This window comes from Medicago truncatula, chromosome 5 (genome assembly GCF_003473485.1).
Source record: "Medicago truncatula cultivar Jemalong A17 chromosome 5, MtrunA17r5.0-ANR, whole genome shotgun sequence".
NCBI classification, from domain to species: Eukaryota; Viridiplantae; Streptophyta; class Magnoliopsida; order Fabales; family Fabaceae; genus Medicago; species Medicago truncatula.
The window spans coordinates 19,390,912-19,411,994 of NC_053046.1; the positions used below are offsets into that span (position 1 = coordinate 19,390,912).

At 34.5% G+C, this 21,083-nt stretch overlaps 2 protein-coding genes across 3 annotated transcripts; both read right to left on the reverse strand.

The window, feature by feature from the left end:
- Positions 1-16,944: 16,944 nt before the first annotated feature.
- LOC120580721 (uncharacterized) lies at positions 16,945-19,073 on the reverse strand. 2 transcript variants are annotated; one of them, XM_039834845.1, is made up of 6 exons: positions 18,733-19,073; positions 18,425-18,628; positions 18,226-18,318; positions 17,999-18,100; positions 17,514-17,895; positions 16,945-17,068 (listed from the first exon to the last, which is right to left on the reverse strand). In XM_039834845.1, the coding sequence occupies exons 1-5, from the start codon at positions 18,754-18,756 to the stop codon at positions 17,872-17,874; spliced, it is 447 nt and encodes a 148-aa protein (XP_039690779.1). In that variant the 5' UTR covers positions 18,757-19,073; the 3' UTR covers positions 16,945-17,068; positions 17,514-17,871. The 2 variants fall into 2 exon arrangements, with proteins under 2 accessions (XP_039690779.1, XP_039690778.1); XM_039834844.1 differs by having other exon boundaries at positions 18,715-19,073.
- LOC112422067 (uncharacterized) lies at positions 19,060-20,734 on the reverse strand. The gene is made up of 5 exons (XM_024784799.2): positions 20,503-20,734; positions 20,226-20,378; positions 19,992-20,147; positions 19,551-19,700; positions 19,060-19,469 (listed from the first exon to the last, which is right to left on the reverse strand). Exons 1-5 carry the CDS (start codon positions 20,717-20,719, stop codon positions 19,060-19,062), a joined length of 1,086 nt encoding a protein of 361 aa, XP_024640567.2. The 5' UTR covers positions 20,720-20,734.
- Between the last annotated feature and the right edge of the window lie 349 nt (positions 20,735-21,083).

The following is a 21,083-nucleotide window of genomic DNA, read 5'->3' on the forward strand; positions in this document are numbered from 1 at the left end:
AGATTTCAAACTTTAGTTTCTAGATTGCAAATACTGAAGAAAAGTTATGTTGCTTCTGATCATGTAAGCAAGATTCTGAGAAGTTTACCTTCTAGATGGAGACCCAAAGTAACTGCCATTGAGGAAGCTAAGGATCTAAACACTTTAAGTGTTGAAGATCTTGTTAGTTCCCTCAAGGTGCATGAAATGAGTCTGAATGAGCATGAGTCCTCTAAGAAGAGTAAATCTATTGCTCTACCATCTAAAGGAAAATCTTCCAAATCTTCCAAAGCTTACAAATCCAGTGAATCTGAAGAAGAGTCACCTGATGGAGATTCTGATGAAGATCAATCTGTGAAGATGGCTATGCTATCTAACAAGCTTGAGTATCTGGCAAGGAAGCAGAAGAAGTTTTTGAGCAAGAGGGGTGGCTACAAGAACTCCAAGAAAGAAGATCAGAAGGGATGCTTCAACTGTAAGAAGCCTGGACATTTCATTGCTGATTGCCCTGATTTTCAGAAAGAGAAGTCTAAAAGCAGACCCAAGAAATCAAGCTTCAGCTCCAGTAAATTCAGAAAGCAAATCAAAAAGAGCTTGATGGCGACCTGGGAAGATTTGGACAGTGAATCTGGTTCTGATAAAGAAGAAGCAGATGATGATGCAAAAGCAGCCATGGGGTTAGTGGCAACAGTATCATCAGAAGCAGTATCAGAAGCTGAATCAGATTCAGAAGATGAAAATGAGGTATATTCCAAAATTCCCAGACAAGAACTTGTTGATTCTCTAAAAGAACTCTTATCACTATTTGAACACAGAACCAATGAGTTGACAGATTTAAAAGAAAAATATGTTGATTTAATGAAACAACAAAAAACAACTCTATTGGAACTGAAAGCTTCTGAAGAAGAACTCAAAGGGTTTAACTTCATATCAACAACATATGAAGATAGACTCAAGATTCTTTGTCAGAAGCTAGAAGAAAAATGTGATAAAGGTTCAGGCAATAAACATGAGATTGCCTTGGATGATTTTATTATGGCTGGCATAGACAGAAGCAAAGTTGCTTCTATGATCTACAGCACATACAAAAACAATGGCAAAGGGATTGGATATTCTGAGGAGAAATCCAAAGAGTACAGTCTCAAGAGCTACTGTGATTGTATCAAGGATGGATTGAAATCCACCTTTGTGCCTGAAGATACTGATGCTGTAACTGCTGTTCAGTCAGAACCTGAAACTTCTGGTTCTAAGGCTAAGATTACATCAAAGCCAGAAAACCTCAAGTCCAAGGTTATGACAAAGTCTGATCCTAAGACTCAAAAGATTAAAATTCTGAAAAGATCAGAACCTGTTCCTCAGAGTCTGATTAAACCAGAATCTAAAATCCTAAAGCCAAAGGATCAGAAGAACAAAGCAGTTACTGCTTCTGAGAAAACAATACCCAAAGGTGTTAAACCTAAAGTATTGAATGATCAGAAGCTACTCAGCACTCACCCCAAGGTACAAGGGAGGAAAAGTAAAACCTCCAGAACTAACCCAAAAGGACCCATGAAGATATGGGTACCTAAATCTGAATTGGTTAAAACTGCAGGTGTGCCTAAGGGCAAGAGAGAAACAAAGGTCATGATACCTAGACAGCGGGTGTTCAAGGCACATGACTGGAGAGAAAGCTTTGTTCCTTACCCTTACCATGAAAGATGGAGGAGAAGTGAAGTTTGGTGGCAACCAAACTGGAAAAATCATTGGTACAGGTACTATTGGTAATTCCTCCATTTCAATTAATAATGTTTGGCTTGTAGATGGTCTGAAGCATAACCTATTGAGCATTAGTCAATTTTATGACAATGGGTATGATGTCATGTTCAGTAAGACCAACTGCACACTAGTCAACAAGGATGACAAATCCATTACATTCAAGGGAAAAAGAGTTGAGAATGTCTATAAGATTAATTTCTCTGATCTGGCTGATCAGAAGGTAGTTTGCCTTCTGTCAATGAATGATAAAAAGTGGGTATGGCATAGAAGGTTGGGGCATGCTAATTGGAGATTAATCTCTAAAATTAGCAAGTTACAACTTGTCAAAGGATTGCCTAACATTGATTATCATTCAGATGCACTTTGTGGTGCATGTCAGAAAGGGAAAATTGTGAAAAGTACTTTCAAATCCAAAGACATTGTATCAACCTCCAGACCCTTAGAATTACTCCATATTGATCTTTTTGGACCAATTAACACTGCATCTTTATATGGAAGTAAATATGGATTAGTCATTGTTGATGATTACAGCAGATGGACTTGGGTAAAATTCATTAAAAGTAAAGATTATGCATGTGAAGTGTTTAGCAGCTTCTGCACTCAAATACAATCTGAAAAAGAATTGAAAATTTTGAAAGTCAGAAGTGATCATGGTGGAGAATTTGAAAATGAGCCATTTGAATCTTTTTGTGAAAAACATGGGATTCTCCATGAATTTTCTTCTCCTAGAACTCCACAACAAAATGGGGTTGTAGAGAGAAAGAACAGAACCTTACAAGAAATGGCTAGAACCATGATCCATGAAACCAATTTAGCTAAACATTTCTGGGCAGAAACAGTTAATACTTCATGTTATATTCAAAATAGGATCTATATCAGACCTATGTTGGAGAAAACTGCATATGAACTCTTTAAAGAAAGAAGACCCAATATCTCTTACTTTCATCAGTTTGGATGTACTTGTTACATTCTAAACACTAAAGACTATTTGAAGAAATTTGATGCCAAGGCTCAAAGAGGAATCTTTTTAGGTTACTCTGAAAGGTCAAAGGCGTACAGAGTGGATAATTCAGAAACACATTGTGTTGAAGAATCTATGCACGTTAAATTTGATGATAGAGAGCTTGGAAGTAAAACTCCAGAGCAAAGTGAAAGTAATGCAGGTACAACTGATTCTGAAGATGCATCAGAATCTGATCAACCTTCTGATACTGAAAAGAATTCAGAAGCTGAATCAAGTCCAAAAGCTGAACATACTCCAGAAGCTGAGTCTATTTCAGAAGCAGAACCTAGTCCAGTAGTACAGAATGAAAATGCTTCTGAGGACATTCAAGATAACACTCAGCAGGTTATTCAACCAAAATTCAAGCACAAATCTTCACATCCTGAGGAGCTAATCATTGGAAGCAAAGATAGTCCTAGAAGAACAAGATCACACTTCAGACAAGAAGAATCTGTGATAGGATTGCTTTCAATAATTGAGCCTAAAACTGTTGAAGAAGCCCTCTCAGATGATGGTTGGATATTAGCTATGCAAGAAGAGCTAAATCAGTTTCAAAGGAATGATGTGTGGGATCTGGTACCCAAACCCTTTCAGAAGAACATTATTGGAACAAAATGGGTATTCAGAAACAAGCTGAATGAACAAGGAGAAGTAACCAGAAACAAAGCTAGACTTGTTGCACAAGGTTACAGTCAACAAGAAGGCATTGATTACACTGAAACATTTGCTCCAGTTGCAAGATTGGAAGCAATCAGGTTACTTCTATCCTACGCAATTAATCATGGCATAATATTATATCAAATGGATGTCAAGAGTGCTTTTCTTAATGGTGTCATTGAAGAAGAAGTGTATGTCAAACAACCTCCTGGGTTTGAGGATCTTAAGTATCCTGACCATGTTTATAAACTTAAGAAATCACTATATGGCTTGAAACAAGCTCCTAGAGCTTGGTATGATAGACTACGTAATTTCTTAATTAAAAATGATTTTGAAAGAGGACAAGTTGACACAACACTCTTCAGAAGGACTCTTAAGAAAGACATTTTGATTGTGCAAATATATGTTGATGATATAATATTTGGTTCTACTAATGCATCTCTTTGCAAGGAATTTTCTAAGTTAATGCAAGATGAATTTGAAATGAGCATGATGGGTGAATTGAAATTCTTTCTTGGAATTCAAATCAACCAAAGTAAAGAAGGAGTATATGTTCATCAAACAAAATATACAAAGGAGCTTCTGAAGAAGTTCAAGCTAAAAGATTGTAAAGTGATGAACACTCCAATGCATCCAACCTGCACCTTAAGCAAAGAAGATACTGGAACTGTAGTAGACCAGAAGCTATACAGAGGTATGATTGGTTCTCTGTTATAGCTCACTGCATCTAGACCTGATATTTTATTCAGTGTATGCTTGTGTGCAAGATTTCAATCAGATCCTAGAGAATCTCATTTAACTGCAGTTAAGAGAATCTTCAGGTATCTGAAAGGAACAACTAATCTTGGACTCCTGTATAGGAAATCCCTAGATTACAAGTTGGTTGGATTCTGTGATGCTGATTATGCTGGTGACAGGATTGAAAGAAAATCAACCAGTGGAAATTGTCAATTCCTGGGAGAGAATCTGATATCCTGGGCAAGCAAAAGACAAGCAACTATTGCTATGTCTACAACAAAAGCAGAATACATTTCAGCTGCAAGTTGTTGTACACAACTACTTTGGATGAAACATCAGTTGGAAGATTATCAGATTAATGCTAACAGTATTCCCATTTTTTGTGATAATACTGCTGCTATTTGTTTGTCAAAGAATCCAATTCTACATTCTAGAGCCAAGCATATTGAGATCAAGCACCATTTTATTAGAGATTATGTTCAAAGAAAGATTTGATTTTATAAAGAAAAATTTGAACATGCACTTTGTGTCTGATTAAAAAAAATTTGCTTGTCTCTGAATAAGAAGTTTGGTTCTGATGTCCATTCAGAAGCATCTGGTCCATCAGAAGCTCTTAACTGAGGTTCTGAGGAAAATGTGCTTCTGAAGATGACGTCAGCACTAAAACTTCAGGAGCGGTATTCTTTGCTTCTGAATAGCAAGGCTAGTGGGATCGTTGGCAGTTACTTTTTGTAACAGCTGTCCCATTACCCAAAGGTTAGTTTTCTGAAGAGTCTCTGACGTGGTCTATTTGTATTGGAGTATAACAAAAAGGGCAATGATGTTTTATATGCTTTTGAACATACTAGCACGCGCCCCCAATTTGTCATTAATGCTATTGTTTGTCTCTTCCGAATTACAAACGTTTTGATAAATACACTTAAACAAACACACACTACTCACTTCACAACTCACACTTTCATTTCGTCTCAAACCTTCTCTGCTAAGAAACTCTCAAACCCTAGAAACCCTTTTCATCTTCAATCAATCTAATGGCATCTTCTAGCTCAGTTCCATCTATCAGAATCAACACCAATCAATCATATGTTCTAAAGGAAAGAACCATGACTGTACCCTTGGATAGATTGGACGTTCAAGTGGAATCTTCCATCGATTTTGGTTCGTTGAAAAGGAATGGGATGGACATTGCTAATTATTTTGCCGCTCAGCATATGATGCAATACGTTAGTATGCTGAATGGTCCTTCTTACATGAATCTGGTGAAAGACTTTTGGGTTAGAGCAGAAGTGTTCGACAGAAAAACTGCTGAAGAAGAAGAATCTAAGATGGTAAAGAAAAACCCTAAGCTGAAAGGGAAATCAAGAACAGAAATGGGTTTGAAACCGTTTGAAGGAACTGAGATAAGGTCTGCTGTGATGGGAATGGAGATCACTATTACTGCAGACATCATTGCAAGAGCATGCAGATGTGAAAACACTGGTTTATATCAGGTGGATGCTGTTAAAAGCCAGTGGGAGGACAAGGTCAATGAAGTCCTGTTCCAAGGAAATGCTAAGGGAAAATCTTCAGAACTATCACCTGTTCACAAGGTTTTCAAGAAAATTCTGTCAGAATGCATTTTCCAAAAGGGAGGAGGTACAGATTATCCATATTTGGATCACAAGGTAGTTTTGTACTGCCTTGCAACTTATCAAAGAATAAATCTGCCAAAGTACATCCTTCATCACATGTGCTGGGCTCTGAAGGAAAGCCAAAAGAATGGAAGAAGGCAGATTGTAACGCCCTCTCTAATTATTTGATTATTTTAAATGAGTTTAGAATATACTTATATGATTTGTGTGATTTATATGATTTATTTTGATGAGTGATATTTTGTTATGATATATGTTATATATTTATTAATATAATATATATGTTATTTGATTTAGAAATATATATGTTATTTGATTTAGAAATATATATATATATATGCTATTTGATTTAAAAATATAATATATGTTATTTGAGTTAGGAATGTATATATGTCATTTGCTATGGAAATATAAATGATTTGTTATGGAAATATATATATGTTATAGAGATATATTTGTTATTTATTATTGCTATAGAAACATTTTATATATATATATATATTGGGATAGAATATTAATATTTGGATTTAAGAGAAAAATAAGTAGGTTAAAGATTTATATAAATAGGAGAGACCTAGTTTAGAAAAACATAACGTACGTACGACCAGTTTTGGAAAAAGGGAGAAAAAGCCAAGAGAAGAGGGAGAAGACCTAGAGGAGGGCTGCGATTTTGTGTATTAAGGTAAGGGTGAGACTAACTTTGCAATTCTATTAAGTATGTGAATCAATGGTTAGGTTTAACATGATGTAGGATGAGTTTTTGAGGAATTGAAAAGTAGGTTAAAATTGTAGAATTAATGAATAAACGGTGGAAACTTGTTAAAAAGATGTAGAAACTGTCCTTAGACCTTAGATAATGATTTAGATGAATTCTGGAATTGAAATTAGGCTTTGAACCATGTTGTTTGATGGATTTTCGAGAAAACCCGTAGTCTGCCCGTGCTTCTGTTCATCGCTCGCCACGGCGAGTGATGATCCTCGCCTCGCGAGTGATGACCTTCATCGCTCGCCACGCGAGCCTTCCCCTTCGCCTCGCGAGTGTTTTGGTATTGCTCGCCATTGCGAGCAACCTTACTCGCCATAGCGAGCTAAGGCAGAGAGCATGTTAGATTTTGTGTTTCGGCCTTTTGAGTTGAACCTTAGATGCCTTTGAGTACCTTTAGGTGCCTACTATTGATTAGAGAATGATTTAGAATGAGATTGAACCTAGAACAACCTTAGTTGGAAAGCTGGCTTGTACTCGCCACGGCGAGCAGATGCTCTCGCCTCGCGAGCACTTCCAGAATTGAGTGTTTTTAGTGCATTGTGAGACTTGAGTTGCTTGGATTGGTTAGAAATGAACTTTAGGTACATAGTGTGACCTATTAAAGATAATGATTGTGAATTGTGAAGCTATATTGAAATGCTAAGTGTTTATAATGTGATTTATTGATTGATTGCATTACTTAAATTATTATTGAATGATCAGGAAGTTGTTGAAAATGAATTGGTATTAAGCTGTTGATATAATCTGATTATGCTGCTATTGTTATTTAACTAAGTTACATGAGTTGTTGTTGATTATCATTTGATATTGTTATATCCTGAGATGTTTATGTGTCGCCTATGTTGTTGTTGTTGGTTATGTGAAATATTTATATGCCTTATGTGGAAGATGTTTGATGTTTAAGTTGTTGATGCTTCACATTAATATTGTTATGTTGTGAATTGCAATTGATATATTGATATCTCTCTGTTGTTGTGTGACTTGACTGTGCTACTGCTGTTATTTAACTAAGTGCATGATGTCTATATATATGATGAAATGATGACGTTTAGCTCCAAATTATTGGATGCATGATGATATGTTGATTACGATGATTACGGTGTTTTGTTGTTAAGAGTCCATGCATAGCATTTCATTGAGCTTTGTCCTCACCACGATTAGGAGCTTTGTCCTCCGCACGTTTTAGGAGCTTTGTCCTCCGCACGATAAAAGTATATTAATACTTATGATGACGATTGGTACCACATGCATATAAGTGTCTAAGTTGCATTGTCGCATTTGTCGAGTCAAGGTCGTTGTTGATGAATTATCATCTATGAGTTGTCGAGTTGTCTTCTACCCATGTGTTGTTAAAGAAGTACCTACGAAGATTATACGATGTGAATTATATGATGTTGACTAAAATATTGCTATGTTGTTTAACATGTTGATTATGATATTGTTATGTTGCTACGTTGTTTAAGATATTGATTATGATATTGTTATGTTGCTATGTTGTTTAACATGTTGATTATGATACTGTTATGTTGCTACGTTGTTTAAGATATTGATTATGATATTGTTACGTTGCTATGTTGTTTAAGATAATGATTATGATATTGTTAAGTTGTTATGATGTTGTGTATAATTGTTACTATTAAGTGATGAATATGTTGTTCTATATATGATTAATATTATTAAGTGAATATTATGTTATGTTATTGATGATGATCGAATGTTGTGATTACTTGGTAATTGTTTATCAAAGATGCTATGATGTTTAAGATGATATTGTTTAAGATGATTATGTTTAAGATTTATGATGTTGATTATGGTGTTAGTATGTGTTGATTATATTTTCATAAGATGATGAATACGTTGTTGTTATATTAATACAAGAAGATGAATATGTTGTTGTTATATTATTATATAATGACGAGATGATGTATATATAATTATTATTATTATTAAGTGAATATCATGCTATGTTGTTGTTATATTATTATATTATGACGAGATGATGTATATATAATTATTATTATTATTAAGTGAATATCATGTTACGTTGTTGTTATATTATTATAAGAAGATGTTTATGCTATGATGTAGATAATTATTATTATTAATAAGAGATGATTATATTGTGTTGTTTTAAAGTTATTAGTGATGATGATTACATGATGATATCTATGAGTTGTTAAGTGTACTTGATGATGTTTATGTTAAATTGATAAGTTGTCTTTTATTAATGAATTGATAATGAGATGTTTGATGAATAATTATTATTATGAATTAACGATGTTGTTATGTTGTATATGAATTAGGATTAAGATGTTGTTATGCTATATATGAACTATGACTATGATGTGATGATCTATGTTTGTTACGATTTGGTTAATATGTGTTAAATGATAATTAGAAGTTGGTTGAGTTATTAAGAATTATTACATGAAGAATTATTATTACTAATAGATGAAGTTATTTGTGTTGTTAAATATAATTATTGAATTATATGCTTGATATTATTGTTTTGTGAAATCTCACCCCTTCTGCTTGAAAATGTTGCTCTTCGTATGAGTAACTTGCAGGTATTAATGATTAGTAGGAGTGGTGGCTCAAGTGTCTTTAGGTGCTCTGATACGTAACGGGATGGGAATTTGTTATTGCTTTCTATTCCTTACGTATTGTTTCTGAAGAGTTATGACTAAGTTTTTAGAATGGATTTTTATGAGATAATTATAAAGAGGCCTTAGTGCCAAAGACTGTTTTGATTATTGAATAATTTCCGCTGCGAAGTATTAAAGACTTTTTAGTTATTGAATTTTAAAGGATAAATAGTTATTTATACAGTTTATGATTTTAAGAAAAGAATGTGACATTCCGTTTAGGTGAATTACTCTGATTAAATAAATGAAATTTTCACGTTGGGAAAACGGGGTGTTACACAGATTCCCTTTGGAAGGCTACTCTCTGAAATTTTTGTTCAAGGGAAGCTTCTGAAGTATCTCAGAGAAACAGGAGTATCTTCAGATGAAGAGCTAGGAACTGTTGTTGGAAAAATCATTAATGGAAAGACTCTGATGTCTATGAAGCTAACTGATAATGTAGTCACTTCCAAAGAGGATTTGGCTGTAGAAACTGTTCAATCAGATCTAATGACGGATTTCCCCTCAATCTCCAAAGAGGATAATCCTGAGGTTCTGTATCAGTTCATCAAAGCTCACTTTGAGCTTACTAGTACGATCATCAGTGTTGCATCTATTCCTGAGAAGATTGGAGGAGCACCTCTCAAAGTTAAAGGGAAGAGGTCAAGAAAAGAGACCAAGGTTGAGGTTGCAGCACCAAAGCCTAAGAAAGCAAAAGCTAATGTTTCTGCTTCTGAAGAAGTTCCTGCTTCTGAAGATGTTCAGAAGCAAAGAAACAAAAAGCCTGATGCTAGGGAAGCTGCTCTTCAAACCATCAGGGACAAGAAAACAAGGAGTTTAAAGACTTCTCAGGAGCGCATGGAGGAATATGCTGAACAGATAGGAGCTTGGGAAGAAGAGCCAAGTCCTAAGAAAGCTAAGAAGGCTAAGGATGACAAGCCTAGTGTAATGCCAATGTTCATTCCTACTGAAGAACAACTGCAATATGCTAGAGAGTATTCTGCTGCTGAGTTGGAAAAGAGGAAGCAGATGAGAAAGCAGAAGCAAAGGGATGAACAACTCAAGGCTGCAGGTTATGAGCTTGATCCTGAGAAAGCAGTTGTAATTGCTACTTTAGCTGCTGAATTAGAAGAAGAAACTGTCAAGGAAGGAGTAGCATTGTTATCACAAGCTTTGAAAGGAAAGCATGCTTCAGGAGCTACTTCTTCAGAACCAGCTTCCAAAGCTTCAGAAGCAGTTCATTCAGAAGCTCATTCTTCAGGTACTTCCTCAAAAGCTAAGATCAATAATCAGATTCCTGACCTTCCATCTTCACCCTCATCATCATCCACTGAATCAGATGATAAACCTCTGAGTCAGCACATTGAAAAATTCCTAAATAACTTCAAACCTACCAAACTCACAACCTATGGAACAATTGATTATGAGCAGACACAAATTGAATTTTCTAAGCAGAGGATAAAAATCTGTGAAAAACTCAATTTGCCTGCTGATCATTTCTTTCAACCACCCTCAGTTGAACCTGTGAGTGTGCAAAACCCTGAAACCAACCAAGAAACAAACCCACAAAATAACCTAACTCCACAAAAAGCATCTGAAGTAGTTTTAGAAGCAACTACTTCAAAAATCCCCCAACAACAAGAATCCTCAACCCTTCACAACCTAGAAAACATTTAGGTGGTGAAATGCAACCTACACCCACAAAGGCCTCTAAAACAGTCCCTGAAAAGACTGTTTTGGAAAACCAACAAACTGATCCTGAACATGTTGCTTCTGACCAAGAACACGGTGTTCCTGAACAATCTGTTCCTGAACACAATGTTTCTGACCAACAACAAGCTACCACAGAACAACAACAACCAGAATCACCAACAATCAATTTAGCTTCTCCTGAACCACAAACAGCTTCTGACCGACCTTCCACATCTCAAACAACCATTCCTGAACCTTCACCCATCCCAGACACCATCCTGGAATCTGAATTTATTGATGAACAACTTATCAGGTTAAGTGATGAGATTCAGGGACTGATTCTTCTCAGAACAGTTTCTGTACCTCCCATTCACTATCTTGATCAATGGATGGATCTGAAGAAGGACTTCAATGAGTTGCTGGATCAACTTAGCTCAAAATGCATCTCAACTCACTCTGCTATGCTGAAGAAAATGTTGGATGATATGCATGAAGCTGCTAGAGTGAAAGAGCTTGATTTTGTGCCTCTGTTAGCCAACACTCCTTTCTATCCAGAAGCTGATTACATCTCAAGGGCTGACAGAATTCAAGAAGGGTTAAGAAGAAGACTGAGAGCCAAGGAAGAAATGGTAAACCAGCAACAAGAAGTAATCAAGAAGCAGTCTGAGCAGATTAAATACTTTATGGAACAGATGTCTAAGCTAGCCAAACCTTAGTTGCACACAAATTTTTGCTTGTTTAGATTTTTGTTTTAAGTATTATAATTGCCTTGACTATGTACTTTGACTTGTTTATCATGAATTTTATCATTGCTTCTGAATCAATTGAAACTTTCTCATGATATTTACAAGTTTTTGCTCTGATAATAATTGCTGTATTTTAATGTTGTTTGCTCTGATACATTATTATTCCAGTTTTTCCTTCTTTTGCTCTGATACTCTTTCTTTTGTTTTTACTTACTTTTTGTTGATGACAAAAGGGGGAGAAGTTGTATAGTATTTTTAAGGCTCTGAGCCCCATTAAATTAACTTGATTAAGTTAACTTTTTGATGAGCTTTGCTCTGAACCATTTTTTTTTTGTGCTCTTAAATTTTTTTTAATACTTCTGATAGTTCATTATCTTATGCGTATTTTATTGAAATTTAATTAATGAGTATAGAACTCAGGGGGAGCTTACAAACCTCACCTTAAAGATCTATTAGACTCAGGGGGAGCTTTCAAACCTCTATCCCAGTAGTCAACTCATTAATTAGATCAACAACAATTGAACATTTTAAATACTATTGTTTGTCATCATCAAAAAGGGGGAGATTGTTGGAACAAAATGTGTTTCACAATGAACCTTAATGAGTTTTGATGATAACAAGGTATTAAAAATTGTCAATTGGTTATTGCTAATAATTGTTCAAGTGTACAGGACCAAAGGCTAGTCAAGTAATTTCAATAGGTCTTGGAAGAACAATGGAGAGCAAAGGAATTCTATGCATCTGAAGAAAACTGCATCTGAAGCTATAGTGCTTCTGAAGCTAGAGTGCCTCTGAAGTGATGACGTCATCAGAAGCAGAAGCTCGTCAGAAGCAGAAGGTCATCAGAAGCAAGGTTTTCATCAGAAGCGATATCAACACCAGAAGCTACAATTGATTTGTAAATTCAAACTGAAGATCCAAAGTAGCTGTTTCTCATTTCAACCTCGTCTAAGAAGAACGAAGAATTGAAAGGGAGGTATCAACGGTCATTTGGATAGCACTGAGTATTTGTCCTTCGTTAACAGAGTTGACAAAGTACAAGTGTACAACCACTACGTCCACTACTCTGTTTTTGTCCACGCTACAAGACAAGACAACAGCTATGCCTGCAGAATTTGTGCCTTCAAGATGGGAATGAATTTGAAGCTAATTCTTCAAAGGACTACACCCAAATCAGGCAAAGGATTACTGGTGAATGATCAAAGGAACTCAACGACTCTTTAGACGTGCAAATCATCTCAACGTCTCTTTCACACCTCTATATAAAGGAGTGAAGACTTGAAGATTGTAGATAGAGATACACAAGTTAAAAAGCGCCAAAACTCTGTCAATTTGATTCTATAAAGCACACTGAATTTCTGCACTGATTTGATACATCTTAGAAATTCAAAAGTCTAGAGTCTTTATCGTATTGTATTGTGAACACCACTGATTGTATATCAAGTGTTCAAGTCAAACTTATTTCATTGTATTTTTGTTTGATCAGAAGACTCTTGCCTGCGTGCTTGAGCATTAGAAGACTCTTGCTTAGTGCTTGAGCATTGGAAGACTCTTGCGTGTGTGCTTGAGCATTTTTGAGTAGTCTCATACTTAGAGAGTATTGAACATTTTGTAATCTTCGTGATTATAGTGAAATCTCCTTGGAAGTGCAAGGGGGACTGGACTACTTCCGATTTGTGGAAGGAACCAGGATAACTGCTTGTGTCTTTGTCTTTCTTTTCTCTGCTTTGATCTTTTCCGCTGCATATCTGATTCTGATCATTTCATCAGAAGCATTCTCAAACTGCTTCTGAAGTTTTATCAGAAGAAGTATTTTTAGAGAGAAAAAGAAAACACAATTCAACCCCCCCTTCTTGTGTTTTTCTCACCTTCAATATACAAATTTAATTGAAGTGAGGGTATATAAGAGATAATTTTCTAATGGAAGTGCTTGTCAAAAAAAAAAAAAATTCTAATGGAAGTGGTAGAAAACAGACCATAGCATGGCCTCTTTTCTCTTGGATAATTTAAAAGTAACGGAACGGAACAGAACTGAATGGAACGAAATAAATATTCTATTTCATTGTTTGGATACCTCATGATAAATAGAACTAATTTTCTATTCTATTATTTAAAAAGTGAATGGAATGAAATGAATTATAATATTTTTATTCTATTTGTACCCTTTATTTTAAAAAATCATTGCCAACTCTTTAATTTTCCTTCCCTTCAAAAAAAAAAAAAAACTCTTTAATTTTCCTTGTATGCTCTTTTAATATACTGCTTACCTACTTATGTTGTTTTGAACGGAATGGAAAAGAAATTTTTTTCATACAATAATAATTTTCTGTTGAGAAATAAAGTAAAAAGTACAATATCAAAGATAAATACGAAGAAGAAGATGAAAGAACTTTGTATTATTCTCTTTATAAGTGTGTCTTTACAATACAATATAAGCCCTATTTATAGTACACAAGATGAGTAAGCGAGTGATCAAGGCAATTAAGGTCCACTAACTATTCACTTACTAATGAGAGTTATAGGAAGGTGGAAAATGGAAGTTATAGGAAGGTGAAAGACTTAAGGATACATCCACAAAGTCATTATTTCATAACACTTCTCCTTGGATGTCCATCAGGATATGCCTCACTAAAACCTTACTAGAAAAAAACCCAATAAAAAAAAAATCCTACTCAAGGAAAAAGAATAAAATATCCTTTTGTATCATAATCCGCCTCATTAAAAGCTTTACTAAGCAAATCCAATGGGATAAAACCAAAGAACATGAGCCATACTTCTGCTGTCTCACACCTCCACCTCCGATGTATCCCACATAGTTAAAATACTGCCTGAAGCACCAATAGATGGCCTATAAGAAAAGTCGTAATTTGTAGAACCTCCATGTGGGACCCCACATGGAGGCACAGACAAACATGTCAATATTTTCCAATTTAGTCTCTTGAAGACACAAAATCCAAGGACGTTGAGTCTGAATCAACTTCAAAACATCCTTCCGCTTCTGCCAACCACCCAAACCACGAATATTATAAGAAATGTAATTGTTTCCTTCAACAAAAAAAAAAAAGACATTGCAATTGCATAATATATGCAGGACTGGGTTTGAACTTCGGATATCCAACAAGGGTGAATTTCTAACAATTAGGTTACTTGACAAAAAAAATATTGATTGTTTTTTAAATATTACGTATTACAATTTTTTTTTTGACAAAAGATCACCAATATTTTTTTTGGAGCAAAATATCACGAATAATTACTTTTAATAAAAATCTTGTCAAAAAAAAAATTACTTTTAATAAAAATAAAAGTTAATATAAAAAAAATCTTAGCCTATATATGTTATAATATATTAAAACAAAAAACAAATCGTTTGTCGCAATATTAATTTGAAAAGAAATCAGGATATGAGAAATCATATAAGCAAAAGATATATTGACTGGTCCCCAACTTAGCCTAATTGATAGGGACGTTGCATAATAACTCACTTCTAGGGCTGGAGTCAGAAAATATTCTTGAGGGGATCGGGAAGAAATAACGAGGCAACAAATATATTTTGTCAAGTAGTCTAATGACTAAAGCTCACATAATTTAATTGTGGAGAAGTTGAGTATCCGGGGTTCGAACCCCAACCCTACATATAAAATGCGATATTCCTACCAATTGAGTTAAGCTCACGGGGATAACGAGGCATCAAATATAATAATGCATAATTTGCTCTCTCATACCTTGCTCGTTCCACACTTATGTAGAATAATATGAAAGACCAATGTAATAGTTTCATCAAAGCAAACAAATGTTTTGGGCCCTTAGATATCGAAGTCTTAGTGCATTATTGGTGTTACATTTGGTTTTCCGAAATCTTGGTAAACCATTGTGATTTCGACAACTCAATGTGATATTAAACATGCAATCTGTAGCGATGATGTAAGGCCTGTCATTTTGTTTTGTGAAATATTATGAGAATATGCCTATAATGTTTAGATTTGAGAAGAGGAGTGTTATTTGAACAATCATTTGGTTGATAACTTTTGGGACAACTATAATTTACAAAGAAAAAGTTGGTATTTGCACGAAGACCAAAACAATAGAGAGATAAAGTAAAAAGTAATGTGAGTATGAGAGAGAAAGTTGTCACAAAAGTTATCATAAAATGGATGTTCAAATATCATTTCTCTTTAAGAATTAAGTTAAACTATAATTTTATTTATGTTTTTTTTAATTGACAAAATTATTTTATTTAAGTTGAAAGCTATATTTTAAATTTAAATAAAGTGAAACACCATACAAGTGATATTTTTTCTACACTAAAAGCTAGACTTCTAGCTATCGATATATAGAAGTAAGATGTGCAAGGAAGAATAGAAGAACATCTTTAGTGCTCATGACCAGGTCTATCATTCCTCTCTTTGTAAAATTGTGAGAATAATGTATTCAATTCAATTATATATACTAACGTTACTTTAAAATATGTGATCATCCATTGGATACATCCTTTATATTTTGAGAATTTTCTTTTATTGACATCTAAGACAAATACTTTATGAACACAATAGGTTGGGGTGGCAAACACCCACTACACCATTTATCCTTTTTAACAACAATCGAAAAATGTTGCCAGAACTAAGGAAAACGTCCCCTAAAGGTATAAGGGACGTTTTCCGGGCGTCTCCTATACGAGCGTCGCCTATAGTCTATGGGGACGTTTTTTCATGTTCTTTGGGCACAGTTTTTGAAAACGTCTCCTACACCTTAGGAATAGGGGACGATTGTTTTGGGATTCTGAGGGGACGTTTTTAAATGTCCCCATAGGTTGCTTCAATTAATAATCGTCCCCTAAAATTTGATTCTTTAAGAAATCATAAAAACGTCCCCATAGCTTACAGGCAACATTTTTATAGTGTCCTTGTAAAATTTTAAAATTTTCCAATTATTTTAGAAATGTAACCATAGCTTAAAGGCAATATTAGAATTGTCAATTATAACTCAAACAAATCGAATTTAACAATACAACCACAAAAGAAGTAATATAATAACATAATTCAAACATTAATTCAAGACATAATAGTAATCAAAATGTCAAACATTACTTGATAAGTTTAATGCTTCGCAGTATAAGCCTAGCAAAATAACAAAACTAAAGTTCGGACAAGTTTAGTGGGTTATCTATAATCCAAAATGTGGCTTAACTACAATCCAAAAGAAAACACCATCCAACTCGATCATTCAAGTTTATCTTGTAATTCATCAGCCAAATCGTCCACTTCAAATTCATCACCGATGTCATTCTCTTGAATTTCATCATCTAGGTCATCCTCTTGAAATTCATCATCTATATCATCCTCCTCAAATTCATCATCTATATCATCCTCCTGAAATTCATCACTTAAGTTGTCCTCAAGAAATTCGTCCTCAAGAAATTCATCATCTACGTCTTCCTCCTCATCTATGTCATCCTGTACAGCATCTTCATTGATAACTTGCTGCATAAGAACAAAATACATCAACCATAGAAAACTTGTTTTACTATTTTCCCTTCCTTATTCTATCATTACAAGCTCATTTTTAAGTTTCTGCAACTTATGCCATGTTATGCAACAGAGAAAGAAACACAAAATGCAGAAAAATAAATCACAAGTTTGCACAAACACCACAAATTGCATAAACAAAATTTATGCATAAAATTCTGCAACACAATCAAAATCCGACTTTGGACATGCATTTTAAACAATTCAGCCAAACAACATAATCATAAGTTCGCACAGCTCTAATTTAGACCCAACATACGCAAGTTAACAATTTCAGACACTTGCCTACATTCCAAGTGATGTCATTACTAACAACTTTTTGCATATATTAACAAGGAAAATATAACTAGTTTAATTCAATTACAATAACATAATCAACAATATTTCTATATATGGTTACCTTTTCGGGACATGGAGTATGAATTGAAGTAGAGGAATGCATTTGTGCTCCACTATCCTTTGGGGAGCTGTTAGCATCTCCATGAGATAATCCTAGCAAATGTTCTATTGAGGCCATATTTAATTGAGGATTGCATTGTTGTATGACGGTCTTAAACGCATTTTGCAATCTATCAATCTGATCTTGAAATTCATGCCTCAAAATAGATACCTCTTGACTATGTGCTTGTTTCAAAGCATTAATCTCAACCTTTCGCTTTAAGGAAGTTTTAGTTACTGTTCTCCCATAACAACGTAACCTTCCGGGACGCTCCTTTCCCATAACAGCTTTAAAAGCTTCAGTATCACTTCCTTTCTTTTCAACCATTTCTTGAAGTTGGGGACTAGCATAAAAAAATTCAAGAAAACATTAACTAATATTATAAACAATGTTTGCCAACAATATTAAGTAAACACAATTTAACGTAACTGTAATTTTTTACATACAAATACTTTTCCAGTTTCTTCATCCAATTGTTTTCCTCTACTTCCTTTTCGAGTTTCAAAAAACATTTCTGATTGAGTGGGCTCTCTTTTTTCCTTTTCACGCTGCACGAATCAAAATAAAACATCCCATGAATTAAAATGGCTCTCGTAGAAACCAGACATGAATTAAAAAAATGCTCAAAGAAACCAATCATCCAAGGAATACTTTAGTTGAGCGCGAAATTTACCAGTTTTTCACGAGTCAGAGAGAAGTTTTGGGGACCCATTCGATGCAGCCACTTCAGCTGAGCTCTATTTCTAGCGTTACTTTCAGCCAATGCCTGCATTTAAGTTTTACAGAATTATTATAATAAATCTTACTTGATTATGACATACATAGAAAGGTGCAAAATTATGCACATGCATTAAAAAAAATATTAATCTTACTTGTATAGGCTCCTTACTCCAGAATTCACAAAGCGCCCTAAAATGAGCTATTGGCACCTTTGGAGGACGATGTTTAAGTCTTTCGGTCATGTTGGGATACTTTAGAAAATGATGTTGCTTAATCTTGTACTTGTATCTTCTCCATGCATCTCTAACAGTAGTCTCAACCCAATCTCGTGCTTCAACCGACAAGATAAACTTCCGCTAAAAAAAAGTATAAGAGAACACAAGATCAATAAATTAAAGACTATAATAATTATACATTCAAATTCATAGATACACCCACATACATTAGCATATCTCCATACACGGTTTTTATTTTTTTCCGGCATTCCTGACCAGTTGGTATATTTTAGAGGACAAAATGTTGAGTTCCTAGCCAATGTTCCCAGGAAGAGGCTCAAGTCAGATACTACTTTTTTAGTGGGACCGATAGGCTGATCAACATCATTATAGGTCACTTCTACTCGCTCTTCAAAAGTTCTTGCATGAATCTTTTTGCACAAAGTTCTCCCACGAGTTTTTCTTTGAGATATTCCTACAATTTTATAAAGTAATTAACATGACAAAACAATATCACATGTTGGTTACCAATATATAAAGAATACATGAAATCATTATTATGAAATACAAAACTAATTACCTTGTTCTTCTTCTCTATTTGTGTTTTCCTCTTCTTCATTGACTACCGGTTCTCTCGAATCTTCCACTCTATTTTTGCCAGACAGTGGCTGATTTTTACTAGAGCTAGGGTGAAAGTTGCTTCCCGGTTTTTCTCCATTGTTTGACTTGGTTGCTTCCATCTCTTTTGACTTGTGAAGTTCCACATAATCATGAATCAACATTGATGGGCATGTAGGCACCCTCTTTGCCTTTTTAGAGCATTCAGTTTTTGACATCATTGTGTCCAAAGATATATTAGGTTTATCAGGTTTCGCTATTTTGGAAGGAATAAGTAACTTCCTTGCAACTGTTTTATCCACCTTTTGAATTTTCTCTCTATTGTTGTCTAGTAGATTCTCATGAGTTCTTTTTTTCAGCATTCCTAGTTTCAATGTAATTTCTCATCAAAAGAATGTCATATAAAGAATAAGAAAATTTAAAGTAATGCAAAGATATCAATTACCTTGAGCAAAATTCTTCTTAGCTTGTGGTTGCAAAATCCTAGGCCTCTCTGTTTGCTTTGTAGCAACCTCTAGAACTCTATTTTTTGCATGTAGTTTCTCATTCAGTCCATTGATTGTAGCTTTCCCATTAGTTCTTCTCTTTTGTGTTTCTAAATTTAGTCTAAAGATATTAGAAATAATTTAAGGGAAAAATACATTTAACTCCCTTTAGATTTCACTAAAAGACACTCAGAAAAAATGCAGCATATATACAATAGTCCGCAAAACTCAGCAGAAATGTGGTTCACGACAGTCAGCAACTGCCGACCAAACCATAAAACACATAAAAAAACACAACATATGTTGAGGTATGACAAGCATAAAGAAGAAGTATAGAGGAGTAGACATTTCAGAGGAAAATCACCAGAAGTAATATACATAACTCAAATAACAAAACTTACGTTGTACAACTTCTTTGTCACCATGTTCATAATCTTTCATTGCTTGAGGTTGTGAGAGTTTGACTTTCTTAATTTTCTTTGTGATTGCATCTTTGTCCAAATCGCCACCAACCTTTTGAACTCTTTCTTGCTGAGTTCCTTTGCTTTTTGGTGTTTCTAAATTTAGTCAAAATTCATCAAAAGATATTAGCAATAATTTAAAATAATATACATAACTCAAATGACAAAACTTACGTTGTACAACTTCTTTGTTACGATGTGCACCATCTTTCATTGCTTGAGGTTGCGAGAGTTTGGCTTTCTTCAATTTCTTTGTCATTGCATCTTTCTCCAAATTACCGTCAACCTTTTGAACTTGTTCTTGCTGAGTTCCTTTTTTTGGTGTTTCTAAATTTTGTGAAAATTCATAAAAAAAAATATTAGGAACAAATATATATGAAGGAAATCCAAAACATAGATGTTACATATGTAATTTTATAAAATCATAATCATGAGACAAGAAAAGATTTACCGTCTACAACTTCTATAATCCCTTGAGGCATTTCTCTATTGTTTCCCTGCAGCCTCTCATGCAACTTTTCAATTTTTTCTTGCTTAATTTGATGTTGAAACATCTTTTTCAACTCAACGCTTGATCTAGCTTGAAAAGGTAAATCAAATCCTTCAGCAGGACTTTGAGTAGTAGGCCTACGCGAACCACCAGCTTTCACACTTCTTACATTCTCCATTATGTCCAACAATGATGAACTACAACCATTTAAAAAAAATTGATGAACTACAAAGGGGGAAAATTACATAATTATACAATACAATCAATGTTCAAAGAGGATTTTTTCTTTTGAGTTGTCAAATATATTAGGCAAAACAACCCGCACAAGACGTAACAGTTGCGCTGCTTGAAACAAAACAAAATTACAATGGGTTGGGCTACATATAAGCAGAAGCCACTAGGAAACAAATACAACACAAAAGGAACAATGATATTAGGCCAACTAAACCAAACAACACCAAGACCACACCAACCCAGTTTAAATGTCCTAAAAAAAAGCTCCCAAAAATTAGTCCAGCTACCACTAACCCCACCACTTAAAA

Coding starts and splice junctions, on each gene's coding strand:
- LOC112422067 (XM_024784799.2), bottom strand. CDS start 20,719: ATGGAGAATGTAAGAAGTGTGAAAGCTGGTGGTTCGCGTAGGCCTACT. Junction 20,379..20,502: donor GATTATAGAAGTTGTAGACG/GTAAATCTTTTC, acceptor CACAAAATTTAG/AAACACCAAAAAAAGGAACT. Junction 19,470..19,550: donor TAAGAAGAATTTTGCTCAAG/GTAATTGATATC, acceptor CATTGAAACTAG/GAATGCTGAAAAAAAGAACT.
- LOC120580721 (XM_039834844.1), bottom strand. CDS start 18,756: ATGCCGGAAAAAAATAAAAACCGTGTATGGAGATATGCTAAT. Junction 18,319..18,424: donor GGAGTAAGGAGCCTATACAA/GTAAGATTAATA, acceptor ACTTAAATGCAG/GCATTGGCTGAAAGTAACGC. Junction 18,101..18,225: donor CTCTGACTCGTGAAAAACTG/GTAAATTTCGCG, acceptor TGATTCGTGCAG/CGTGAAAAGGAAAAAAGAGA.